General features: G+C 29.7%; 4 protein-coding genes and 1 non-coding gene across 11 annotated transcripts; 2 read left to right on the top strand and 3 right to left on the bottom strand.

Moving 5' to 3' along the window:
* Positions 1-22: 22 nt before the first annotated feature.
* On the bottom strand, positions 23-2,684 carry LOC127066082 (MICOS complex subunit MIC27). Of its 2 annotated transcripts, none has more exons than XM_050999366.1 (6): positions 2,544-2,684; positions 1,641-1,816; positions 1,278-1,417; positions 817-1,050; positions 317-498; positions 23-149 (listed from the first exon to the last, which is right to left on the bottom strand). In XM_050999366.1, exons 1-6 carry the CDS (start codon positions 2,682-2,684, stop codon positions 96-98), a joined length of 927 nt encoding a protein of 308 aa, XP_050855323.1. In that variant the 3' UTR covers positions 23-95. The 2 variants fall into 2 exon arrangements, with proteins under 2 accessions (XP_050855323.1, XP_050855331.1); XM_050999374.1 differs by lacking the exon at positions 2,544-2,684 and adding an exon at positions 2,131-2,396.
* A 150-nt stretch (positions 2,685-2,834) lies between these two features.
* LOC127066031 (asparagine synthetase [glutamine-hydrolyzing]) lies at positions 2,835-7,091 on the top strand. 3 transcript variants are annotated; one of them, XM_050999250.1, is made up of 10 exons: positions 2,835-2,966; positions 3,897-4,051; positions 4,138-4,263; positions 4,355-4,591; positions 4,688-4,862; positions 4,948-5,177; positions 5,264-5,391; positions 5,587-5,876; positions 6,004-6,238; positions 6,349-7,091. In XM_050999250.1, exons 2-10 carry the CDS (start codon positions 3,926-3,928, stop codon positions 6,506-6,508), a joined length of 1,707 nt encoding a protein of 568 aa, XP_050855207.1. In that variant the 5' UTR covers positions 2,835-2,966; positions 3,897-3,925; the 3' UTR covers positions 6,509-7,091. The 3 variants fall into 3 exon arrangements, with proteins under 3 accessions (XP_050855207.1, XP_050855197.1, XP_050855216.1); XM_050999240.1 differs by lacking the exon at positions 2,835-2,966 and adding an exon at positions 3,403-3,612; XM_050999259.1 differs by lacking the exon at positions 2,835-2,966 and having other exon boundaries at positions 3,905-4,051; positions 4,161-4,263.
* On the bottom strand, positions 6,943-7,015 carry Trnar-ccu (transfer RNA arginine (anticodon CCU)). The gene has a single exon. It is a non-coding gene; the product is annotated as a tRNA-Arg (tRNA).
* Positions 7,092-7,568: 477 nt separating the features above from the next.
* Positions 7,569-12,652, top strand: LOC127066026 (isoleucine--tRNA ligase, mitochondrial). 2 transcript variants are annotated; one of them, XM_050999217.1, is made up of 15 exons: positions 7,569-7,994; positions 8,080-8,202; positions 8,614-8,773; positions 8,857-9,061; positions 9,146-9,450; positions 9,540-9,706; positions 9,795-10,031; positions 10,105-10,277; positions 10,388-10,526; positions 10,634-10,791; positions 10,973-11,113; positions 11,223-11,439; positions 11,610-11,868; positions 11,947-12,128; positions 12,228-12,652. In XM_050999217.1, the coding sequence occupies exons 1-15, from the start codon at positions 7,770-7,772 to the stop codon at positions 12,459-12,461; spliced, it is 2,925 nt and encodes a 974-aa protein (XP_050855174.1). In that variant the 5' UTR covers positions 7,569-7,769; the 3' UTR covers positions 12,462-12,652. The 2 variants fall into 2 exon arrangements, with proteins under 2 accessions (XP_050855174.1, XP_050855183.1); XM_050999226.1 differs by having other exon boundaries at positions 7,969-7,994; positions 8,080-8,225.
* Positions 12,653-12,783: 131 nt separating this feature from the next.
* On the bottom strand, positions 12,784-20,031 carry LOC127066009 (gamma-tubulin complex component 6). Of its 3 annotated transcripts, XM_050999154.1 has the most exons (15): positions 18,818-20,031; positions 18,489-18,706; positions 18,160-18,398; positions 17,916-18,009; positions 17,483-17,842; positions 17,297-17,407; positions 17,054-17,224; positions 16,595-16,890; positions 16,271-16,490; positions 15,964-16,195; positions 15,607-15,799; positions 13,867-15,532; positions 13,522-13,731; positions 13,221-13,393; positions 12,784-13,081 (listed from the first exon to the last, which is right to left on the bottom strand). In XM_050999154.1, the coding sequence occupies exons 1-15, from the start codon at positions 19,011-19,013 to the stop codon at positions 12,784-12,786; spliced, it is 4,677 nt and encodes a 1,558-aa protein (XP_050855111.1). In that variant the 5' UTR covers positions 19,014-20,031. The 3 variants fall into 3 exon arrangements, with proteins under 3 accessions (XP_050855111.1, XP_050855115.1, XP_050855119.1); XM_050999158.1 differs by lacking the exon at positions 18,818-20,031 and having other exon boundaries at positions 18,160-18,378; positions 18,489-18,627; XM_050999162.1 differs by lacking the exons at positions 18,489-18,706; positions 18,818-20,031 and having other exon boundaries at positions 17,483-17,838; positions 18,160-18,212.
* Between the last annotated feature and the right edge of the window lie 135 nt (positions 20,032-20,166).

The following is a 20,166-nucleotide window of genomic DNA, read 5'->3' as shown; positions in this document are numbered from 1 at the left end:
ACACACATAAATAACAATGAAATATTTTTCTAATATTTGTTACCATATATTTTTACAAACAATTACGATTTAGAAAATCCGACGTAGTTGTCTCTTCAATCAATTTTTTCATTATTGTCAGAGTCTGTCTTAAGCGCAGATTTCGTCACCTGCAATGCAACGATCTTATGCAATAAATCAGACAATCGACTGCATAAAAAGTAATTTTATGCGCGTAGCACGATTAAACGATGTCATGATATATTTTTAATTAAAAATATATATTTAAAAATTAATTTATATATATATATATATATATATATATAATACGATATACCTCTTTCTTATCAGTTACAAATTCCCATGTCCTCTCGCTTAAAGAACCAACTAAACTAACAATAGCCCGCCCCGTATCAGTGCTCAATTCTACGAATTCCGAAAAAGTATTAGGCATTTTAAATGTCGATAAATCTGACAATTTAATATCTGGTAATACTCGCTCATCATCTCCTGGTTTCACTGAAATAAGTAATATAATCTTAGAATCTAAGAGTATGACAACACTATCAAACAATATATAATAACTCTATATACAATTCATAACACTTAAAGATAAATATAGGAAAAGAATAATCTTATGTATTGTACGCATATCTTTTATAAATAAATCTAAACTAATTGAAATATGTAAAATCCTATTTCAAAAGATACATTAAACATTATCTTCTTGTAAAATATAATGATAAGTAAAATGTTTTATTGATAGAGGAGATTAATGTTAACTTTAATCCTACGATTTATTTTATTAAATGTACATCAAACGATATTGCTACTCACCGCCATAAATAAAGTTATAACTAACATTAGCATAATGTTTAGCATATTCTAAACTTTCCTGAGCTTTCTTGGGATAACAAATGGCTCCAATGGTAAGAGCACCTGTACTGGTATACATCAATTTTTTTAAGAAGCCTCCTCGAAGTCCAAATATTATACCTGTCAGTCCACCAATTCCAATAGCACCAAATCGTGGCATAGTATTATCTTCTTCTTGTAGATACTCCACTAAATCTAAAAGAAAGATCAAGCAAGAGAAGTATGTTATTTAGAATTTGACATTTAAAAATATTATTCATACTTGTCTCAAATGTAATATACCAAAACACAAACAATTACATTAACTACTAACTAACATTAATAATTTCATTTCAAAACATAGAGAAAGCTTTGATCGTACTAAGCTATAATGTTTTTAAATAAAGGATATATCCTTTTAATAAATTGATATATTTCTTTACATTGACTATGATCCAATCCAGTATTTATCTTCGATGTAACGGTATCTGATATGATTTGCCATTGTAACATGACACCTTGCAGAGATCTTCTAATCGTCCCAAATTGTTGCTCCAAAGCAGAAGATGGATAAACGTTTGAACTGCAAGTAACGTCTCTAAGAATCAATTTGTACAATATCATAACCTAAAGAAACATTGAACTCTATTTTTTTTATTTACTACCCCACTTACTGTTATTACTGTCCCATTTATTTTTTTGTTCATTTAATAACGCATGCATACAAATTACTATTATATATAGACTTTTAGAAATATAAAATTACAACTCTTTCAAAATTAGGAAACATATTACCGATGGTTTACCATGGAATATCTTTAGAGTAAACATCTTCTAACGGATAAATAGGAAGTTCTGAAGGACGAATCATCTTGCTTTCTTTCTTATTGCTGCAAGGATCAGGTGGATCTTGAGGAGATTGAGATCGAAGTACTGGCACTGCTGCGCAAAGTCCACATGGCATTAAGAACTTTTTCAAAAACTGTATAAACATAAATGAATCAGGTTTAAATTTTAGAAGACGGTACAAAATAATAAAAATATATATATGTATCTTCTAATCCTCTTCTATGCTTTTTTCTACGATTAAATAATATAAAAATTAAGCAAAGAGTAACACGGTAAGATATTAATTCTTGTTATATTACAGGTAATATGGTTAAACAAAATTTAATGAAAATATTAATGAGAAAGACATAAGACATTATGTATCTCATTGTCAGACAAACGAATTCACAAATAAAAGTTGAAAAAACACTAGTCGAGACCATTTATCCAACATAATCACATAATTACCTTTAATCTGTTCATTATAAAATAATGACTTCGTGTATAAACAATGACGCGAAGGTTTACCTATTATATTAAATACAATAATGCCGTTTAACTGCTATAAGAGAACTAGAAATCGTTAAATAGTAGATACGCGTCGTATACGTAACCGTCAGATACGAAATTCGGTAAAGAAGGTGAATGATATACCGATCGAGAAATTTTTGGAAAACTTTAGAAAACAGAGTAAGTGACACTCCTCATAATACAGTATGAAGTGACTTTGCGAGCTTCTATAGGATAGAAGAAAAACACGAGAGATGTTAGAAAAATAATAAAAGAATATTTTCCTAAAAATAGGAAATTATATATGTATATATATATACACACACACACACATATAGGTGTATATATATATAAAACCGTAACACACATACTTTTATACCGACTCTTCCAAATTCCGTTAGAATACCGGGTTGATAATTATCGCAACGATGAACCGGTTCCCGACACGTTATATCTTTTCCAAAAATATTTCCAATTGTGTAATCCAAAAATTTGTGTACAAAATCATTCATTTCCCATTGAATTATATTAAAACGCTTTATCAATGATATTATCTCAATTTTAATGGCCAAAAAATCTAATCTGATATTTATTTGAACTTACACCATACACACAAAACAATACTCCCAGAGTAGAAAACGTTGCTACGGTAACGTTTCTATGTGTATACGTGTGTTTGCTTTAGGAAATGAACGTGAAACTTCACAGCTAATGTACAAATTATGCACATATATGCAGTAAATCGTGTAAATCTCGGAAAGCATATTTTTCAATCGACTCGGAAATAATTTGCTGTAAATAAAATTTTATATTTTATTGTAACTATCTCTTGTAAAGCTCGTTTTGTACGTTGTATGTAGCCAACTCGCAAGACACATTTTATAATCGCCAAGATCAATCATTAAAGAAGATACGAATGAAAAGATATTTATGAATATTAAATCAAAATCAACACACACGCATTGAACAAAATCGATTGAATAAAATGAATTATAAGAAAAGTTGTACTAATGAAAAATAAATTTCTCCTCTGTTATCGGTGAAGAGAACGGTTCGTTTTTATATAAATTGATCACATAATCTTTCGAACCGTGCATTATCAATACGTCATTTGTTTAAAAATATCAGATATCAGAATGGCTTTACATCCATATAGATATAAATATATATACATATACATATGTATATACATATGCATATCGTACGCATACGCATAACCATACGCATTAAATACGTATGTGATGTACGTATGGATATCGTATGTTACTTGTACATACGAGTTCGTCGTAACGCGTGCGTTCCACGTGTCGAATCAAGAAATTAAAAGTTCTCTTATATAGAGCATATTTCGCAAAGCTATATAAATAAATATTTGTTCATTACTTTTCATATATTTTTTGCAAAATATATAATTTTTAATTCCAATATAAGTGAACGCAGGTAAACTAGTAACACTTACTATTTAATTACATCATTACGTATAGTAATTACATCATTACATAGTAGTAGAATTTCATCTATTTATTTATGAATAGTTTATAATGTAAGAAATATAAGAAAAACAAAATAATAAATTCTTAAATTAATGAATTAAAGAAAGAGAACTATTATGAATCTTTGTCAAATAATATACCGATTTGTGTAAATCAAAGATCAATCTGTTGTTAAATTTACCCTTGATATATTATAAAAGAATAATTATTAAAATGTAATGTACCATACAGAGGAAGAAGCTTGACGGAACGTGTATAAAATGTGTGGAATTTGGGCTCTCTTTGGTTTAGATGGAAAGCCTATGAATTGTATTTGTGAAAATTTTGAAAAAATATCTCATCGTGGCCCTGAAGCATTTCGAATTGAATTTGATAATAGAGTTAAGGTATAAAATTCTTTTCGATCGATAAAATAAAATGCAATACGTTATTAAAGGTTCATGTTTTTAATTTCTGAAATATTATGATGCAGAATGGATATCTTGCATTTCATAGATTAGCGATTGTCGATTGTCATAATGGGATGCAACCGATGAGGCTTAACAAATACCCATATCTTTTTTTATTGTGCAATGGAGAGATCTATAACTGCAATAAGGTAAATCTATATCAATTTTGAAAACTACATAAATTGTATAAATTGTATTAGATATGAGACATGAAGGATAAAAATTTTTTTTACATTACAGTTAAGAGAGCAATATAATTTTCAATATACAACCAAGTGCGACGTAGAAGTAATTTTGCATTTATATGCCCAAGGTGGATCCGACAATGTTGCAAGATCTTTAGATGGTGTATTTGCATTTTGTTTACTAGATATCGAACAAAAGAAAATAATTATTGGAAGAGATCCATATGGCGTTAGACCCTTATTCAAATTATATTCAAATAGTGGACATTTAGCGATATCTTCCGAAAGCAAAGTAATTTTAAAGCTAATTTTTTTGGATATACGTGAAATATATGTATAAATTTTATAATACATAAGGCACATATATCTATTTATCATATTTATACAGGGTCTCATTGGTGTACGTAAACATATCGAAGACGAGTACATATTGCAACCGTTTCTACCGGGTAATTACGAGGAATATGAACTTTTAAACGACGGCCGAACAAGACTTTTACAAACCATCAATTATCATAAGCCCGGAGACAAACCTAACTTTCAAGTTTATACACCTTGGAATAGTATGTTAGACATGAAAATATAAAGTAAGATCTTCTCTTATATTCATCTAATATTAATAATAATGCCATAAAATATTTTTTTCAGTGCTAAGTAATAGCGATGTACATAAGAACATCAGAAAATTATTTTCGGCAGCTGTAGAAAAACGCTTATTGGCAGATAGGCGAATAGGTTGCTTGTTGTCCGGTGGATTAGATTCCAGCTTAGTTGCAGCTACGCTTGTACAGCATGCAAAAAAACATAAGTTGCCATATAAAATACAAAGTTTTGCAATAGGTATGGGAGATAGTCCAGATATTATTGCAGCAAGACAGGTAAATACTATATTTTTCTATTATTATTACCACTATTGATTCTTGTGTATATTAAAAAAAAAAGATGTATATGTTTTATGTACTAGGTTGCAAGCTATATAGGAACGGAACATCATGAAATTATTTTCTCTTCTAAAGACGTAGCTGAAATTTTGGATAAAGTTATTTACCATTTAGAAACGTTTGACATTACAACAATACGAGCTTCCGTCGCGTAAGATTTTTCATATATTTTTATATATAAGTCATTCGTTAAAAAAGATCTTTTCTATTTACATGTACGTTTGGTAGAAAATTACTTAATTATAAACAGAGCTTGAGAAAAATCAGCCTTAACTGCTTTAATCGCCAAGTTAAAAATAAGGAAGAATGAATTATAAATAATTATAAATTTTATTTTATGTTATAGGATGTATATTATATCAAGATATATTTCTCAAAATACAGAAACGACTGTGATATTTAGTGGAGAAGGTGCGGATGAATTAGCACAAGGATATATTTATTTCAGAGATGCTCCCACAGCTATGGATGCGCACAATGAGTCAATTAGATTACTAAAAGACATTTATCTTTATGATGGCTTAAGAGCTGATAGGACAACCAGTGCATTTAGTTTAGAACTTAGAGTTCCATTTCTTGATATACAATTTACAAATTACTATCTGTCACTTGATGCTGCCATTAGACAACCACAAGGTAATTAAAATACATGTTTCAAATTTATCAAACGTTACGATTACAAAAACGTTACACAAAATATATTTCCAAGATAAATTAAATTTTTAAAATGAACATCTTTTCATTCAGATTCTTTTTAATACAGGTGGAATTGAAAAATATTTATTAAGAGCTGCATTTGATGGTACTGATATACTACCATCTAAAATACTTTGGCGACATAAAGAAGCATTTAGCGATGGTGTTACTTCCATTAAAAAATCACTTTTTCAAATCATTCAAGATATTGTGGAAGATAAAGTACAAGATGAAGATTTAGCAAAAGCACACATTAAATATCCCCATTGTACGCCAAAGACTAAAGAAGCCATTTATTACAGGTGATGAAATCACTCTCTCTCTCTCTCTCTCTCTCTCTCTCTTTTAAATTAATTAAAAACTCATGTAAATCAAGGATAAAATTAAATTAACGTTTGTCATTTTTTTATAGAAATGTATTCGAATCATATTACGGTGGTCAAGCTGAAACTTTTACTCCTTATTTTTGGATGCCACGTTGGGTGAAAGACATCGTGGATCCATCTGCACGATTTATTAATCACTATTCTGCAGATACAAATAGTAATGACGATCATCAGATTGATAATTGAGGATAGAATTATATGAAAAGATGTACCTATGCTATAAACGAAATTGTTAATATCTTTTTATCATATTTAATAACATGATACGATTATATTTACGAAATAAATTTGGGAAAATTCTTTCTTTTATGCAAGTTATAAAAGAATTAAATATATGCTACAACATTTATGTACTAATGATATAAAAATAATGTGAAAATATTCGGTGGTATATATGATCATATTATATAAACGAAAAAATGCAACTTTTAAACTATTCTTATAATATTAAAAATTCTTTAATAATTAAAAGTGGTGTGTAAGAGAGATACAAAGCACTCAAAAATTGCTAATAATATTAATATTATATCCTGCGTGTTGTTTCAAAGCTAATTCCTTGGATTAAATGTTTCAAAATAATGCTAAACAACGGCGATACTAAAGAAAAAAAAATTTACACTTACCCCTGGTGGGACTCGAACCCACAATCCCCGGTTTAGGAGACCGATGCCTTATCCATTAGGCCACAGGGGCTTACAACTTGTTACTTTCTGTTTATACAACTATGGTAAAAATAAAATTTTAATGAAATAAATTTAACATAAATATATATATTAATTCATAATTCATTTCACTTGTAACAGTTCAAAATAAATCACATTTTAACTTAATCAAACAAAAAGAATTGCGAAATTCAATAGAAAACAGATTCGATGATAATTGTCAGTCACTCGTATATCAGTTGTTTTTTAAATCGTAGCTGATCAGTTACATCTATGAATTTGAAATTCCCAACTTATGAAATATCAAATTAAAAATTACTTTGCCTTCAGCGTGTTAATGATTATGTGATGTTTAAAAAAATGTGCTATTGTTTAAGAAATTATGCAAACTTGATTACTATGAATTATTATATGGTATACATATATATATATATATATATACACACAAATTTTTTGTAATCGTGTATATTGTAATGTTTACAATTTGAGCGTGGGAGAAGATGCGATTTATGCGACGCCTAGTGGTTCAAAGACAAACTGATTGATTGCTATTTTCAACTATAATTCCCTAGAGAAGAAAAATTGTTGTTCTTCTTTAATTACTAATCCGTGCTTCGTACAAGAAGGATGTTTATGTTTTGCAAACTGTAATTATTCTTTATTTGCATAATGTAATTACTAGTGGTAAAAATTTAACATTTTAAAAAATAATTTATAACTGAATATTGATATATAATAACATAATATAATATATAATAATAATAACAACAATAACAATAAAGAAAATGCAGTACAAGAACCTATATGCTCTGAGAATATCAACGAAACATTTTAATTTTTGTATTTTAAAATATACAAAATCATACAAAAATCACATAAGAAATTTACAAGATGCAGCTAAAAATAAAGTTAATAAAAAATATACAGAAACTATTATATTACCACAAACTGACTTCCAAGTACGACTTAATGGGAAAAAACGCATTGATATGGATAAGTATTTACTAGAAGTAAATATTGTTTTTATTTCATTTTTATAACTAATATTTATATAAAAGTATACAATGTCAATAACAAAAACCTTTACTTTAATAGAAATGTAAATTCTTGGATTTGTATTGTTGGCAAAGAAAAAATTTGGTAGGCCCAGATTTTGTCTTGCACGATGGGCCACCATATGCCAATGGAAATCCTCACATGGGACATGCTGTCAATAAGGTTAAATATTAAATTTGATAAAAGTTTGTATATGATACATTAATTTAATATATCTGTATAAGTTGTCCTATTTACAACAATCCATTAAGGATAGAAAGTGTTACGAGTAAAATTTAAAAAGTATCAATTAAGGATATTTCCATTACATTTTGTATTTGTCCTTTTCATCGCATAATGTATTTATAAAAAAAACATAAAGTTTTGTTCAAAGGATTATTAATTAACTTTTTCAAATGTAAATATTTTCATATATCGTGTCAAAACAAAAAAAGAACGAATACATTCTAAACTCTTTATCATGTTTTTAATAATTTTTTTTTTTTGATATTTTAGTGGATCATACTAAATGGGGCAATTTTTATATAAAAAATATTTTATTAATTGGCAAATTTATTTGTTATGTATTCGTAGATTTTAAAGGACATCACATTGAGAAATAAAATTATGAGAGGTCGACGTGTACATTATGTACCAGGTTGGGATTGTCATGGTTTACCGATTGAACTTAAAGCAATTAAAAACTTTAATACCGAAAACCAGAAAATGAATGTCTTAGAAATTCGACATAAAGGTAAATTACATCACTTTGTATCAAGGATGTGATATAGGAAACAAAAATTAAAAGTTATTTTTACTATCATAATACATTCCCAGCATCTACGTTTGCTAAAAATACTATTGTGAAACAAAGAGAAGTTTTCTCTTCCTGGGGTATAATGGCCGATTGGAAGGAAACTGGATGCTATTTTACAAATCAAACTTCATACATCAAAAATCAATTACAGCAATTTATGAATTTATACGAAAAAAGGCTCATTTTTAGAGATTTTAAGCCAGTGTATTGGTCTCCTTCCTCCAAGTACAGTAAAATTTATGTTTCTTAAACAAGATTCTAAATTTACTTATTAATTAAAACATTGCAAAAAATTGTACTTTTTTATAGAACAGCTTTGGCAGAAGCAGAATTAGTATATAATGAACAACATAAAAGTAAATGTGTCATTATTCGTTTACAAATGTGCGATGTACCATTGAAGTTAAAAACATTTACCAACAACACTGTATATGCGCTTGCATGGACAACTACACCTTGGACTCTAGTAGCTAATCAAGCTTTAGCATTTTCTATTAATTCTGAATATTGCTTAACTGAGGATGCTTGTGGGAATTTTTACATTATTGCCGAACCATTGGTGAAAGACATTGAGTCAAAAATTGGTCATTTGAAGTCAATAGTAACCATTAATGGTAGATTACTTATACTCATTGAATAGATTACAAGAATTCCAAAAGGAATAAAGTATATGTATTTTATTGATATATGCAATTTATTATAGGAAGGGAATTAAGTGGTGCCAAATATTTACATCCGATCACTAAAGAAAGTCTACCCTTTTTGCCAGGGGAACACGTTACAATGAATCTCGGTACTGGATTAGTACATACAGCTCCTGCACATGGTCCAGAAGATTTTCTTATTGCACTTGAACATAACATACCAGTCGTAAGAGTAGCATGTATTTTAACAGCAAACACACATTGAAATATTATTATAGCAACGAAGAAGGCTCATTCTTAATTTCTATCATTAGCTATCTGTAGTAGACCACAATGGTCGATATACGGAAGCAGCGGGTCCTGAATTTGCAGGCTTGAAAGTTTTATGCGAAGGCACTGAAAAGGTCCTACAACACCTAAACAAGGATGTTTTATTTGTTGAATCTATTAAACACAGTTATCCGTATGATTGGAGAACTAAGGAACCAGTTATAATTCGAGCAAGTCACCAATGGTTCATTGATATTAATTCCATCAAAACAAAAGCTCTCGTAAGTTGCTGATCTGGAAAAAAAATAATCCGATGGCAGAGATTTTTTACTTCTAAGTTTTTATTTTTATTAGGAAACTTTAGATACCATACAACTATTCCCAAAAAATAATCAATCGTCCTTTCTTAGCGGCCTGTTTGCACAAATTACGAAGCGACCGTTTTGGTGCATTTCACGGCAACGATCTTGGGGAACACCTATACCTGTTTTGTACTTAAAAAATACGGGAGAAGTATTTACAAATAGGTAATTGTAGATGTACATATGCGAGCTTCTATGTTATCACTTTGAAATGTATTGTCTATAATATATCCGATCTTTCTCTATTGCCTCATTACTTTATGTGTTACTTATAGAGAATGGGTAAATAGAATATGTGATCTTATAGAAAAAAATGGCGTGGATTGTTGGTGGAAATTTTCGATAGAAGAATTGGTAGGAGAAGAAATTCTTAAAAAATTTAATCTCGACGAAAACAATCTAAGAAAGGGTGATGTACGAAAAAAAATATTATTTTTAAATCAATAATCGTTAAACTCTCATGTAAATTATTTTTCTCCTTTATCGTTTATTGTCATTAAATATGACTTTCCCTTTTATAGGATATTATGGATATTTGGTTCGACAGTGGTATTTCATGGTCTGCGATTTTACCAGAAAAAAAGGCAGATTTATATATGGAAGGACAAGATCAACTTACAGGCTGGTTTCAATCATCTTTGTTAACTTCTGTCGCACTTCAAGGATCTTCTCCATACAAGTATGTTGTAAAACTTTCTTTAGAGGTATAAATTTATAGTAAAAGTATCATGATAACTGCAGCTAATTGTAATAATATTTATATGTAAATTGTTGTTTCTTTTTCTATTTTATATGCACATATATTTAAACTATACTATAAAAATATATTCTTCTCATCATATATAATGTTTCGTTTTAAGTGCATTATTTGTACATGGATTTGTGGTTGATGAGAATGCTTCTAAAATGTCCAAGTCAGAAGGTAATGTTATACATCCAGACGATATTACAAAGGGTGGTAATAATTTTGGAAAATATGTATATGGAGTTGATACACTTAGGTAAGGAAAGGATACAATCTCCTTACGTTAAAAATTTAATTCAATATAACATATAAGAATGATCAAGAACTTGGTTTTGAAATAAGTAATTTTGTTATACTTTTGTCAGATGGTGGGTCGGCAGTCACGGTTGTCAACACATCCAAATACGTGTTACACAAGAAATATTACAAGAGAGTAAAGAATCTATAGAAAAACTTAGATTAATATTACGCTTTTTATTGGGTGTTCTGCATTCCAATATGGAATTCAATTTAGTAATAGATCCAAAGTTTCTGCATCTTGACCAGAACATGCTACATCGTTTGTATCATTATAATAGACAAGTAAGTAATCTTTGTAGATAATATATAAGTATAATTATATAATACCTAAGAGCAGGGATTGAGAAAAATAGTTAACTTTTATTTTTTAAAGATCCTGATAGGATATTTCTACTCTATATTTATACTTTTCGTTTTTAAAATCATATCCGAGCTTTGTCGATTTCTTTTAGATTCAGGACTTCTATGACAGTTATGAATATCATAACGTATGCAAACTAGTAAAAAATTTTATGGTGAACGATGTATCATCGATATATTGTCATTTAAACAAAGATAGGCTTTATTGCGATGCCATAACGTCGCCGTATCGTGCTGCTAGTATAAAAGTAATAGATGCAATACTCACTGTCGTTTTGAGAAGTATTGCTCCAATTGTACCCCACTTGGCAGAAGAAGTTTGGTTGCATCGTACTAAAAATACTGATACTGGTAAATGAAAATTTATAATGAACTCTGTAAAGACTGCTGTTACAAAATACAATGTATCATAATACTTTGTTTTATTAGAATACATACCACTGCATTATACCAAATACACTGTACCAGAAACTTGGAATCAACCAGAAACTGTTGAATGTATAGAAGCTGCATTATGTTTAAGAAGTAAAGTTAACAAACTTGCTACTCGAAATACATGGGAATTAGCAGCTACAATAATGAGTACTAAACAAGATTATGAATTACTATCAGTAAGTGCTGCTTTGATGCTAATTATTAATTGGTGTATTACAAAATTGTTTTATTAGTAATTTTAATATGAATTATTATACTTACTTCTGCCACTATAGATTCTTCAAAAAGAAAAGCAATCTTCTTTGTCCGAATTATGTAATATTCTACAAGTTTCGAAAGTAACTCTCACAAAAGATGATGCGCTTAATGAAACACAGGTGCATTTAAATCATATAGAAAAGCAACTATGTAAACGTTGTCGAAGACATCCTGAAATGTACGGAGCTGAAATATGTGAACGTTGTACCAATATACTCGATAGAAATATTTCAGCAACAGCATTTACTTAAATAATTTTATTCTCTTATAAGGTACAATAGTTTAGTAACAAGAAATGTATTTATAGACATCTTAATAAAAATGGAGTAAATAAGTTATTAACCGTAACAGGCGCTACTTACGATGGTGTTACTTTGTAAAAAAAATATTTATGTATATACATACGTGAATAATATATTATAAGAGGAGAAAGTGAGATATATTTATGTACTATATGTAATTTACTTAATTGATAGAAATGTATGAAGTGCGACTATTATTTTTTCCAAACGTTACTTAAAGATCGCAATAATTGTGTTTATTGGATTGAAATTAGTTCTTTACAATATAAACCTAAGATGATTTCTCTGTTAAATCATACATATGATTTATATTTAAAGTATTAAGAAAATGTATTAAGTGTGGCTGATATCCGCTAGTAGTTAATTTATGAGCTATACGAGATAGATATATCCGTAATTCACAGAAAACCTCATACATTTGTTCTAATTTTTTAAAATTAGGGTGGACATGACCTTCTGAATTAGAAATCCAGCTTTGAGATCTCAATCGATTATGAAACTTCAATATAACTTTAAAAATATTGCCCAAGCATGTTCGCATTTTTTCACCACGAGTGTTCAGTATACACCTGAAATTAGTTTAAATAAAGATTTGTATTTACAAATATGTACGTTTGTGCGTTCGTGCGTTTATACGGGCGCGCGCGAATAATGCACGATATGTATTTGATATCGTAGCACATTAATGAAAAAAGTTAAAAAATTTACCTTGATAATATTCTTTTAATATAATTTACATGTGAAAATCGAATCTGATCTAGAGTCAAAGAATTACACAAATCTTTCTCAAATTCGATCCAACTTGCATGTAATACACTGCAAGTTATATAATTATGAAGTGCACTGATAAATTGTGTCATTGAATGCCTGTACAGTTGAAGCTACAAAATCAGAAAGTACAATTAAAAAGAAACAGAAAAGAAGTACGTGTATATATATATATTTTTTTTAATAATTTTAAAAGCCTAATTTTATGAGAAACACAATTTAATAAAACAGTAAGAAATACCTTATGATATTGTTCTGACATGGCTGCTTCATGCTCAACTTTCATCATACGAAAATCCTCCTGTAATACCCAGAGTACTCTACCAATCATCAACAAAAATTTAAATACCTTGCTATATTGTAACATAACTGCGTCATCTAAGATAATATTTAAAGGCCATGAAATTTTGTAACTAAGGCACAAACAATCCAAGGCATGGGGATCAGATATCTGCAATAATAAGCGTAAAAACTACATTTAATGACGTATATTAAAAAGAAAAGAAAAGAAAAAAAAAAAGAGCATAGGGAATATAAAAAAAATTGGAAAACTGCAACAAAATATTTTCAAAATATTTAAACCTACGTGTAACTGCATCGGGGTATCAATGGCCGAAAGGCTAAGCAATTCCGAATTCATGTAATTGCTGCTGAAAGAGCTAATAAGTGCACGCTCCAATACATTTGTTAGAGTGGCTGAATTGAAAAGTTCTATTGGTACGGATATTTCATATAGACGAGCGTATAAAGAATTTGTTAGGCATTTGGCAAATTCTCCATTTAATAAGAAAAAGTAACTTCTTAAGCTTTGCAAATGTAAAAGCATATTATGCTCATTTAATAAATATTTAATAAGAGCATCATTAACAATACGACTTTGTATTTGCAATGGTATAATAATTGATTTTTCCAAATAAACCTGTAGAGATGTCTTGTCTATTAATTCAACATCAGCTATAGTTAATGATGTAAAGTCTGAGGTATTAACATCATCATTTGAAGTCGAAGGCGTAGAAATGTTGACATTGTAATGTTCTGGAAATAAAATGTTCTGGGCAGCATTGCATTTAGTGTTTGATGATGAAGATAAACTATTGACATCTAAAGGAGAAATGTCTTCATAAGTTTGTAAATTTGACATAATACTATTTACAGATGATGCGAAATTATCTATCGTAGAAGAACTTTGTGCAATTTCGTCGATATTATTGACTTTACCGAAAAATTCAAAATTCTCTTCGGTATTCAATTCTCCGACTACTTTACAATTTTTCGTAATACTTCCTATTGCATCGATGCATTTTGTTTGAACGTTAATTGTATTATTTGTAACATCATTTGATTCATAATTTCGATTATTATCCTCAGAGGGACTATCGGCTTTAATAATAAAATCATCCGAAATTGGTCTTCTTTCCACAAAAAATAAATTTGATTGATTGTTATTTGGCGTTATGCCAAACTCATGTTTCAACATTTTCATTTTATTACGCTGTGCTTCTGTCATGTTATCAAGTCTCTCTATCTCGAGAACTTTAGGTCTATCGAAAATTCTATTATCGTTATTATGTGTCTCCACATTGGTTTGTTCACGACTCATTAACGTATTCGTAATATCATCGTTAATGACCGATTGTACTTTAAATGGATTTTTAATCACTTCCGATTTTAATTCTTTTACTACTTCGCTTCGTAAAAATTCTTGCAAACTACTTCTCTCATTATTGCATTTATAAATATTATTCATATTTGTGGGTGTTTCTAACATATTCGTACTCCGTGTATCGGAGATAATTGGAAATTGTTTATTTGTATTTTTATTGTCAGAAATATTTGCTAACGCACTTTGTTTGTCATCAGACCGAATAATAATGTTGATATTATCGGCGCAGATAATCTCACGAGGTTTTAACGTTTGTATCTCCATAATTTTGACTTCTTCGAAATTACTATTTTCGTCTTCCTGCGCAATATTGTCAGACAATGTATTTGACTCAATATTATTTAGAACATGTTGAAGATTATAAACATTTTTTGCAGGTATTATAACACTTTCAGTTTCATTGTTTTCTAAATTCTTTAATATTTGTGTATCTGATATATGCGTACATTTCCACATATCTTCCTCCATTTTAGATAATGCAGCTACCCTTTTATCAAAATATTTCATTCTTTTATTACACCATTCTATACGTGCGCGTTGCTTCTGAATGGTAGCTTCAAGATCGGTATAATAATTTTTCAAATAAGCGCTAAGAGACAAATAAAATTCACATTAGTAATATGAAAGTGAAGATTACAAGATAATAAATAATATTTGTTCTACCTTTCAGAACACTTCCAGTTATATAATTCTTCTTCTCTCTGGTTATTCTTTTCCATAAGTAATCTGTCGGTTAACATTTCTGCTTCCTTTTCTTTTACTTTGTATAAGTTAGCTTCAATAGCTTGCTCCTTTAGTACTTTTAAAAGTTCTCTTTTGTTTTCAATTGTATTTTTCAAAAATTCTTCTTGCTCTCCTATAAAAATTAATTGCTACGTAATCAAGTCGAATGTTATATTATTAGTTTTTATTTTTTACTTTTATATTACGTGAAGAACAAATACTTCACTAACAGTAATTAATCTATTCGATATTATATCGTTTTATGTCGAATAGGTTGTGAATGAATACAATACTGACTCTTTATTCTCATTAATGTATCCTGTTGTGCATTAATGACTAGATTAGCCTTCTCTCTTTCAGCATCTTTTTGATCCTGAATTGCCACCGAAAGTGATATCGGCCGACCTAGAGCTTCTTCTCCTCTATGTTTGTATTCTTTACATTTTATTAACTGTTCACGTAACATTGTAACGCTTAAGCATACTTTTAATTCTGGTTGTGAAGAATTAAAAACATTACACACAGGATTCTATATTAACAGAGAGTTCTATATTAGAATAATATTTACACACACACATACACAATTGGTAATGTATTTTTTTACCTTAGGATCACATATTTTCAAAAGTCTTACTGCTTTCCCACACTGTAATATAGATTCTGTTAATCGATTTAGAAAACTTGGAACTGACTCGTGATGGACAGTAAAACTTTTGGTCCAAAATTTTGGACCTTTGTTACGTAGAAACTGTGAATGTTCTTTAATCATGAATTCTCCATAAACGTCGTGGCATATACCTTCGAACAGCCATTTCTGTAAAAATCTAAATATTTATTTAGTAGAATTAATGTGGTAAATTAATAAAAAATTTTACAAAAACTAAATAAACATAAATATGTGTGTGTGTGTGTGTATGTGTATATATACCGAAAATAAACTTCGCAGCATGATTTCAAAATAGTATACAAAGCAAATGCTATTTGGGGAAGGGTGATCTTTGTAATCATTTTGTTAACTATCGCAAAAATATTGCAATTTTCACCCATTTTTCCGTTTTCCCTATTGCATTGACAAAGCTTAGTTACTTCTGACAATAAGAGAGCCACTGGTTGGACTTTACTTAACACATTCAGTAATCCTGTATATTCATTAATATGTTCAAAAATTCGCAGAAGAGCAGCTTTGTAATAAAGAAGTATTTCTTTGATACTCATACACATTGCCTAAAAATATAAATATTTGCATTTGTAGATCATAAATATATCTTGTAGAGAATAAAAGTTACCTACTATAAAGTACTAATATTATTAAAACGCAAAATGTCACTTCTGTGCGATATATGAAAATAGACTGTTTATTACATAAATACATAACAAGTTACATTACCTTGTATATAAGGCCTTCTTGTGACAATTTTCCACTGTGTGAATTTGGTATAATTAAGTTCGTTAAATATTTAAAACAATTACCCCAGTAGATAAATCTTTGACAAATATTGATCAATGTTTCATTGCTAACACTACGAACAGCAATATTCTGAGACATGTAAAAACCAATCTAGATCATAAAATATAAAAATATTATAAAGTGATTAATTACGCCGTTGATTTTTGACCACGCATATTCTACCTCATTATTGTATTTAAAAGATTTTGTTTCTGTACCCAATAACAATAATTTTATATTCATTACGAATTCTCTAGTTGAAATTTCTTCTGGCAAATCTATACTATTGATAACCTGTAATAAAAAATCCGTATTACACCTATTGATAATACGTGCTATGATATTCAAATAAGAGTAGATGCACATTACCCTTTTCGGAAGTAATAACAAAGTGCAAATCTGTTTTATTCTTGTTAAATGTAACATAGCATTTGGAGTATCTGTTAAAAAATTATACTGCTTTGCAGATTCAAATTCTCCCAAAGTTTCCCATGTACGACAATCGAGTATCAAAGTGTTTGTTATGTCTATGTTATCCCATGTCTCTTCATAAATGTCTTTAACGTTTACAATTTCATTATAAAGGTTTTCACTAGATGATCTGCATATATCCGAAACGCTTTCAATAGATCTATTTACAAATTTCGTATTCAACCAAGGCATATTTCGTTCCACTTCTGTTTCTTTTTTAGATTTATCCATATAATTTGTATTGTAATCCATATCTGTCTGATTATAAAAGAAAATTGTTTATTTTGTGTACGCGCGTGTCTACAATTTTAATCACAAAATGTGTGCTTACCATAGTCTGTGGTAAGAAATATGAAATAGTATCTCTAAAGGAGAAATCAGTTATACACTTTGGTATAGGAAACCAACCGATATCAATTTTACACCTAAAATTTCATTAAACCATTATTCGTATTATCTTAAATCGATTAAAACGCTTGAATATAATTTGTTTGAATCTAAAGCAATATTTATATTTGAACTATTATTATAATCAAAAAGTTTAAAATAATAAAGTTACATGTATTTTATCTTACCTAGTAGACTCTAATCTATTTGAAAATGTCGATATATCCTGATTATATAAACACGATCTATTTATGGAATTTGCAGTTGTCTGTTGTATGATATGACATTTCTGAATATCAAGCATCGCATCCAATTTGTTCGATAGCATAAACGTTTCTATAGGATATATCGGAAATTGTGACGTATTCTCCAACGTCCGAAGAGGCTCCAATAATGCAGGATTGACGCTTGAGTAATAAAAAATATTCTATAATATAATGAAATTTTATATTATAACTCGTGATAAAATAATATGACAGACAATATCTTAATTAAATTTTAATAATAATAAACTTACTAAATCAGGTTCTTGATTATTATGATAATTTTTTAATTCGGTAAGCAGTTGTAAAACTAAATATACGACGCTTCCTGTTTGTAAATCGTTTGCATTAAATTCATCCACAAGGCTTTCTAATAATATACCTTCCGACACATGTCTCATATGAAGTTTTAATACAAACGCATACTTATATATCTCTATTATAGGATCTTTTCTTTCCTTCATTGTCTCATCTATAAATATTCCAATTATAATGTACGCAACAATATCGTTTAATAAAATATTAATGCTAAATAGGTATGTACGAAATATTAATAAATTATATTATCATAAACGTATCGTACCATAATTATATTGTGTTTTCAGACTCTTATTTAACAGTATCTCGAAAGCTTTACTTCTTAATTTCTTTATTTTGGTTATATCATTCCTGCTTTGTAGGTATGGATGTTCTAACGAAAGACACTGTTTTTGACATATCTGTTTACTTAGTTCAGTTATAAGATCGTAAACATCTGAATTTTCTTTGTTAAAATTCATGATTCACTTTATACTTTGATTATAGCAGAATAGGTTATAACATCTATAATTTGTAAGTTAACATTTTTTTAGCCGTTTATTAACTTATTGTCCCTACTAGTTTTTGCTAGTTCGGCAATGTTGCATGGAGTCATTTATATTGCAACATATATACATTGAATGTATATATATTACTCAATCAATTGTTTATTATCCTTTGACAATAACGTAGGAGTGACGTTTTCACAAGAAAAAACTCTTCTAATCGCGCGCCGTGACGGGCATGACGTTCGAACGAGGAGTTCGAACCGTCGCACAAGACTGTTCGTTACCTTTCGCTTAAAGCGTGCGCAACTTCAGCGACAAACGGGTATGGACAAAATATGAACTACAAATGCAAACGGGGAACACCGATCCTTATATACCAATTGTTGCGTCTCACGAAGCACGGGCCTCGGAAAAATAAATTCCCTTCGAGGAGTTCCTGCTACGTGAGATCAATGTGCCTTTTTTTTGGCCCTCGCCTGCTGTGTGCAGTTCTATGGCACGACACTGGTACTCAACGATATGTCTGACGACGTCAGGCAAACCAATCAAATGACATCTACTCCTTATTCTGCTCCGAGAGAGAGTAGAATTGATTGGCGGTGAAGTCGCAGAAAAGAATTTGTCGATTGTGCCGCGGAGAAGGAATTCCTCGATCGCGTTTAAGCTATTTGTAAATAAAAGTAGAATTGAGATTCGTCTCGATAAGAATTGGAAGAACGAGTCGCTTCCGTAGACACAACCGGGATTATTAGTTTCGACTGTTTTAATAATGCACAATTTATTTCAAACGATAACAATAATAGATATAAAAATAATATTCGGTTCAAGACAATAGTGATAACAATCGTAGTAATTAGTACAGCGAAACGATCTAAGCAAGAATAGTCTAACAATGATCTAGGCGAAGCATCTGAACGATAATCGTCGAGACGACGTAACGATCGGTTGATTAGGAGCTGCGCCCAATCAGCGAGGAGCGATTTGTCGCGGTGTCGTCATTGGCTAGTCGTAGCTCTTCCCTCTCCGCCCACTCCATCCCCCTCTAGCAATGGCGGAGATGTCCAATGGCGGCTACAGGCGTTTGGGACGTTGCGTGCTGGTAGGGATGAGGCTTTATGAACTCAGC

This window comes from Vespula vulgaris, chromosome 1 (genome assembly GCF_905475345.1).
Source record: "Vespula vulgaris chromosome 1, iyVesVulg1.1, whole genome shotgun sequence".
Taxonomy (NCBI): Eukaryota; Metazoa; Arthropoda; class Insecta; order Hymenoptera; family Vespidae; genus Vespula; species Vespula vulgaris.
Note: the sequence above shows the minus strand (reverse complement) of the source record. Positions and strands in the feature narration are given on the sequence as shown.

Coding starts and splice junctions, on each gene's coding strand:
- LOC127066082 (XM_050999366.1), bottom strand. CDS start 2,684: ATGAATGATTTTGTACACAAATTTTTGGATTACACAATTGGAAATATT. Junction 1,817..2,543: donor TTGGAAGAGTCGGTATAAAA/GTATGTGTGTTA, acceptor ATGTTTATACAG/TTTTTGAAAAAGTTCTTAAT. Junction 499..816: donor TTATAACTTTATTTATGGCG/GTGAGTAGCAAT, acceptor TACTTATTTCAG/TGAAACCAGGAGATGATGAG.
- LOC127066031 (XM_050999250.1), top strand. CDS start 3,926: ATGTGTGGAATTTGGGCTCTCTTTGGTTTAGATGGAAAGCCTATGAAT. Junction 4,052..4,137: donor AATTTGATAATAGAGTTAAG/GTATAAAATTCT, acceptor ATTATGATGCAG/AATGGATATCTTGCATTTCA. Junction 5,392..5,586: donor ACAATACGAGCTTCCGTCGC/GTAAGATTTTTC, acceptor TTTATGTTATAG/GATGTATATTATATCAAGAT.
- LOC127066026 (XM_050999217.1), top strand. CDS start 7,770: ATGCAGTACAAGAACCTATATGCTCTGAGAATATCAACGAAACATTTT. Junction 7,995..8,079: donor TGGATAAGTATTTACTAGAA/GTAAATATTGTT, acceptor TTACTTTAATAG/AAATGTAAATTCTTGGATTT. Junction 10,032..10,104: donor CCATCAAAACAAAAGCTCTC/GTAAGTTGCTGA, acceptor TATTTTTATTAG/GAAACTTTAGATACCATACA.
- LOC127066009 (XM_050999154.1), bottom strand. CDS start 19,013: ATGAATTTTAACAAAGAAAATTCAGATGTTTACGATCTTATAACTGAA. Junction 18,707..18,817: donor GAAAACACAATATAATTATG/GTACGATACGTT, acceptor GAATATTTATAG/ATGAGACAATGAAGGAAAGA. Junction 13,082..13,220: donor ATTAAAAGAATATTATCAAG/GTAAATTTTTTA, acceptor AACTAATTTCAG/GTGTATACTGAACACTCGTG.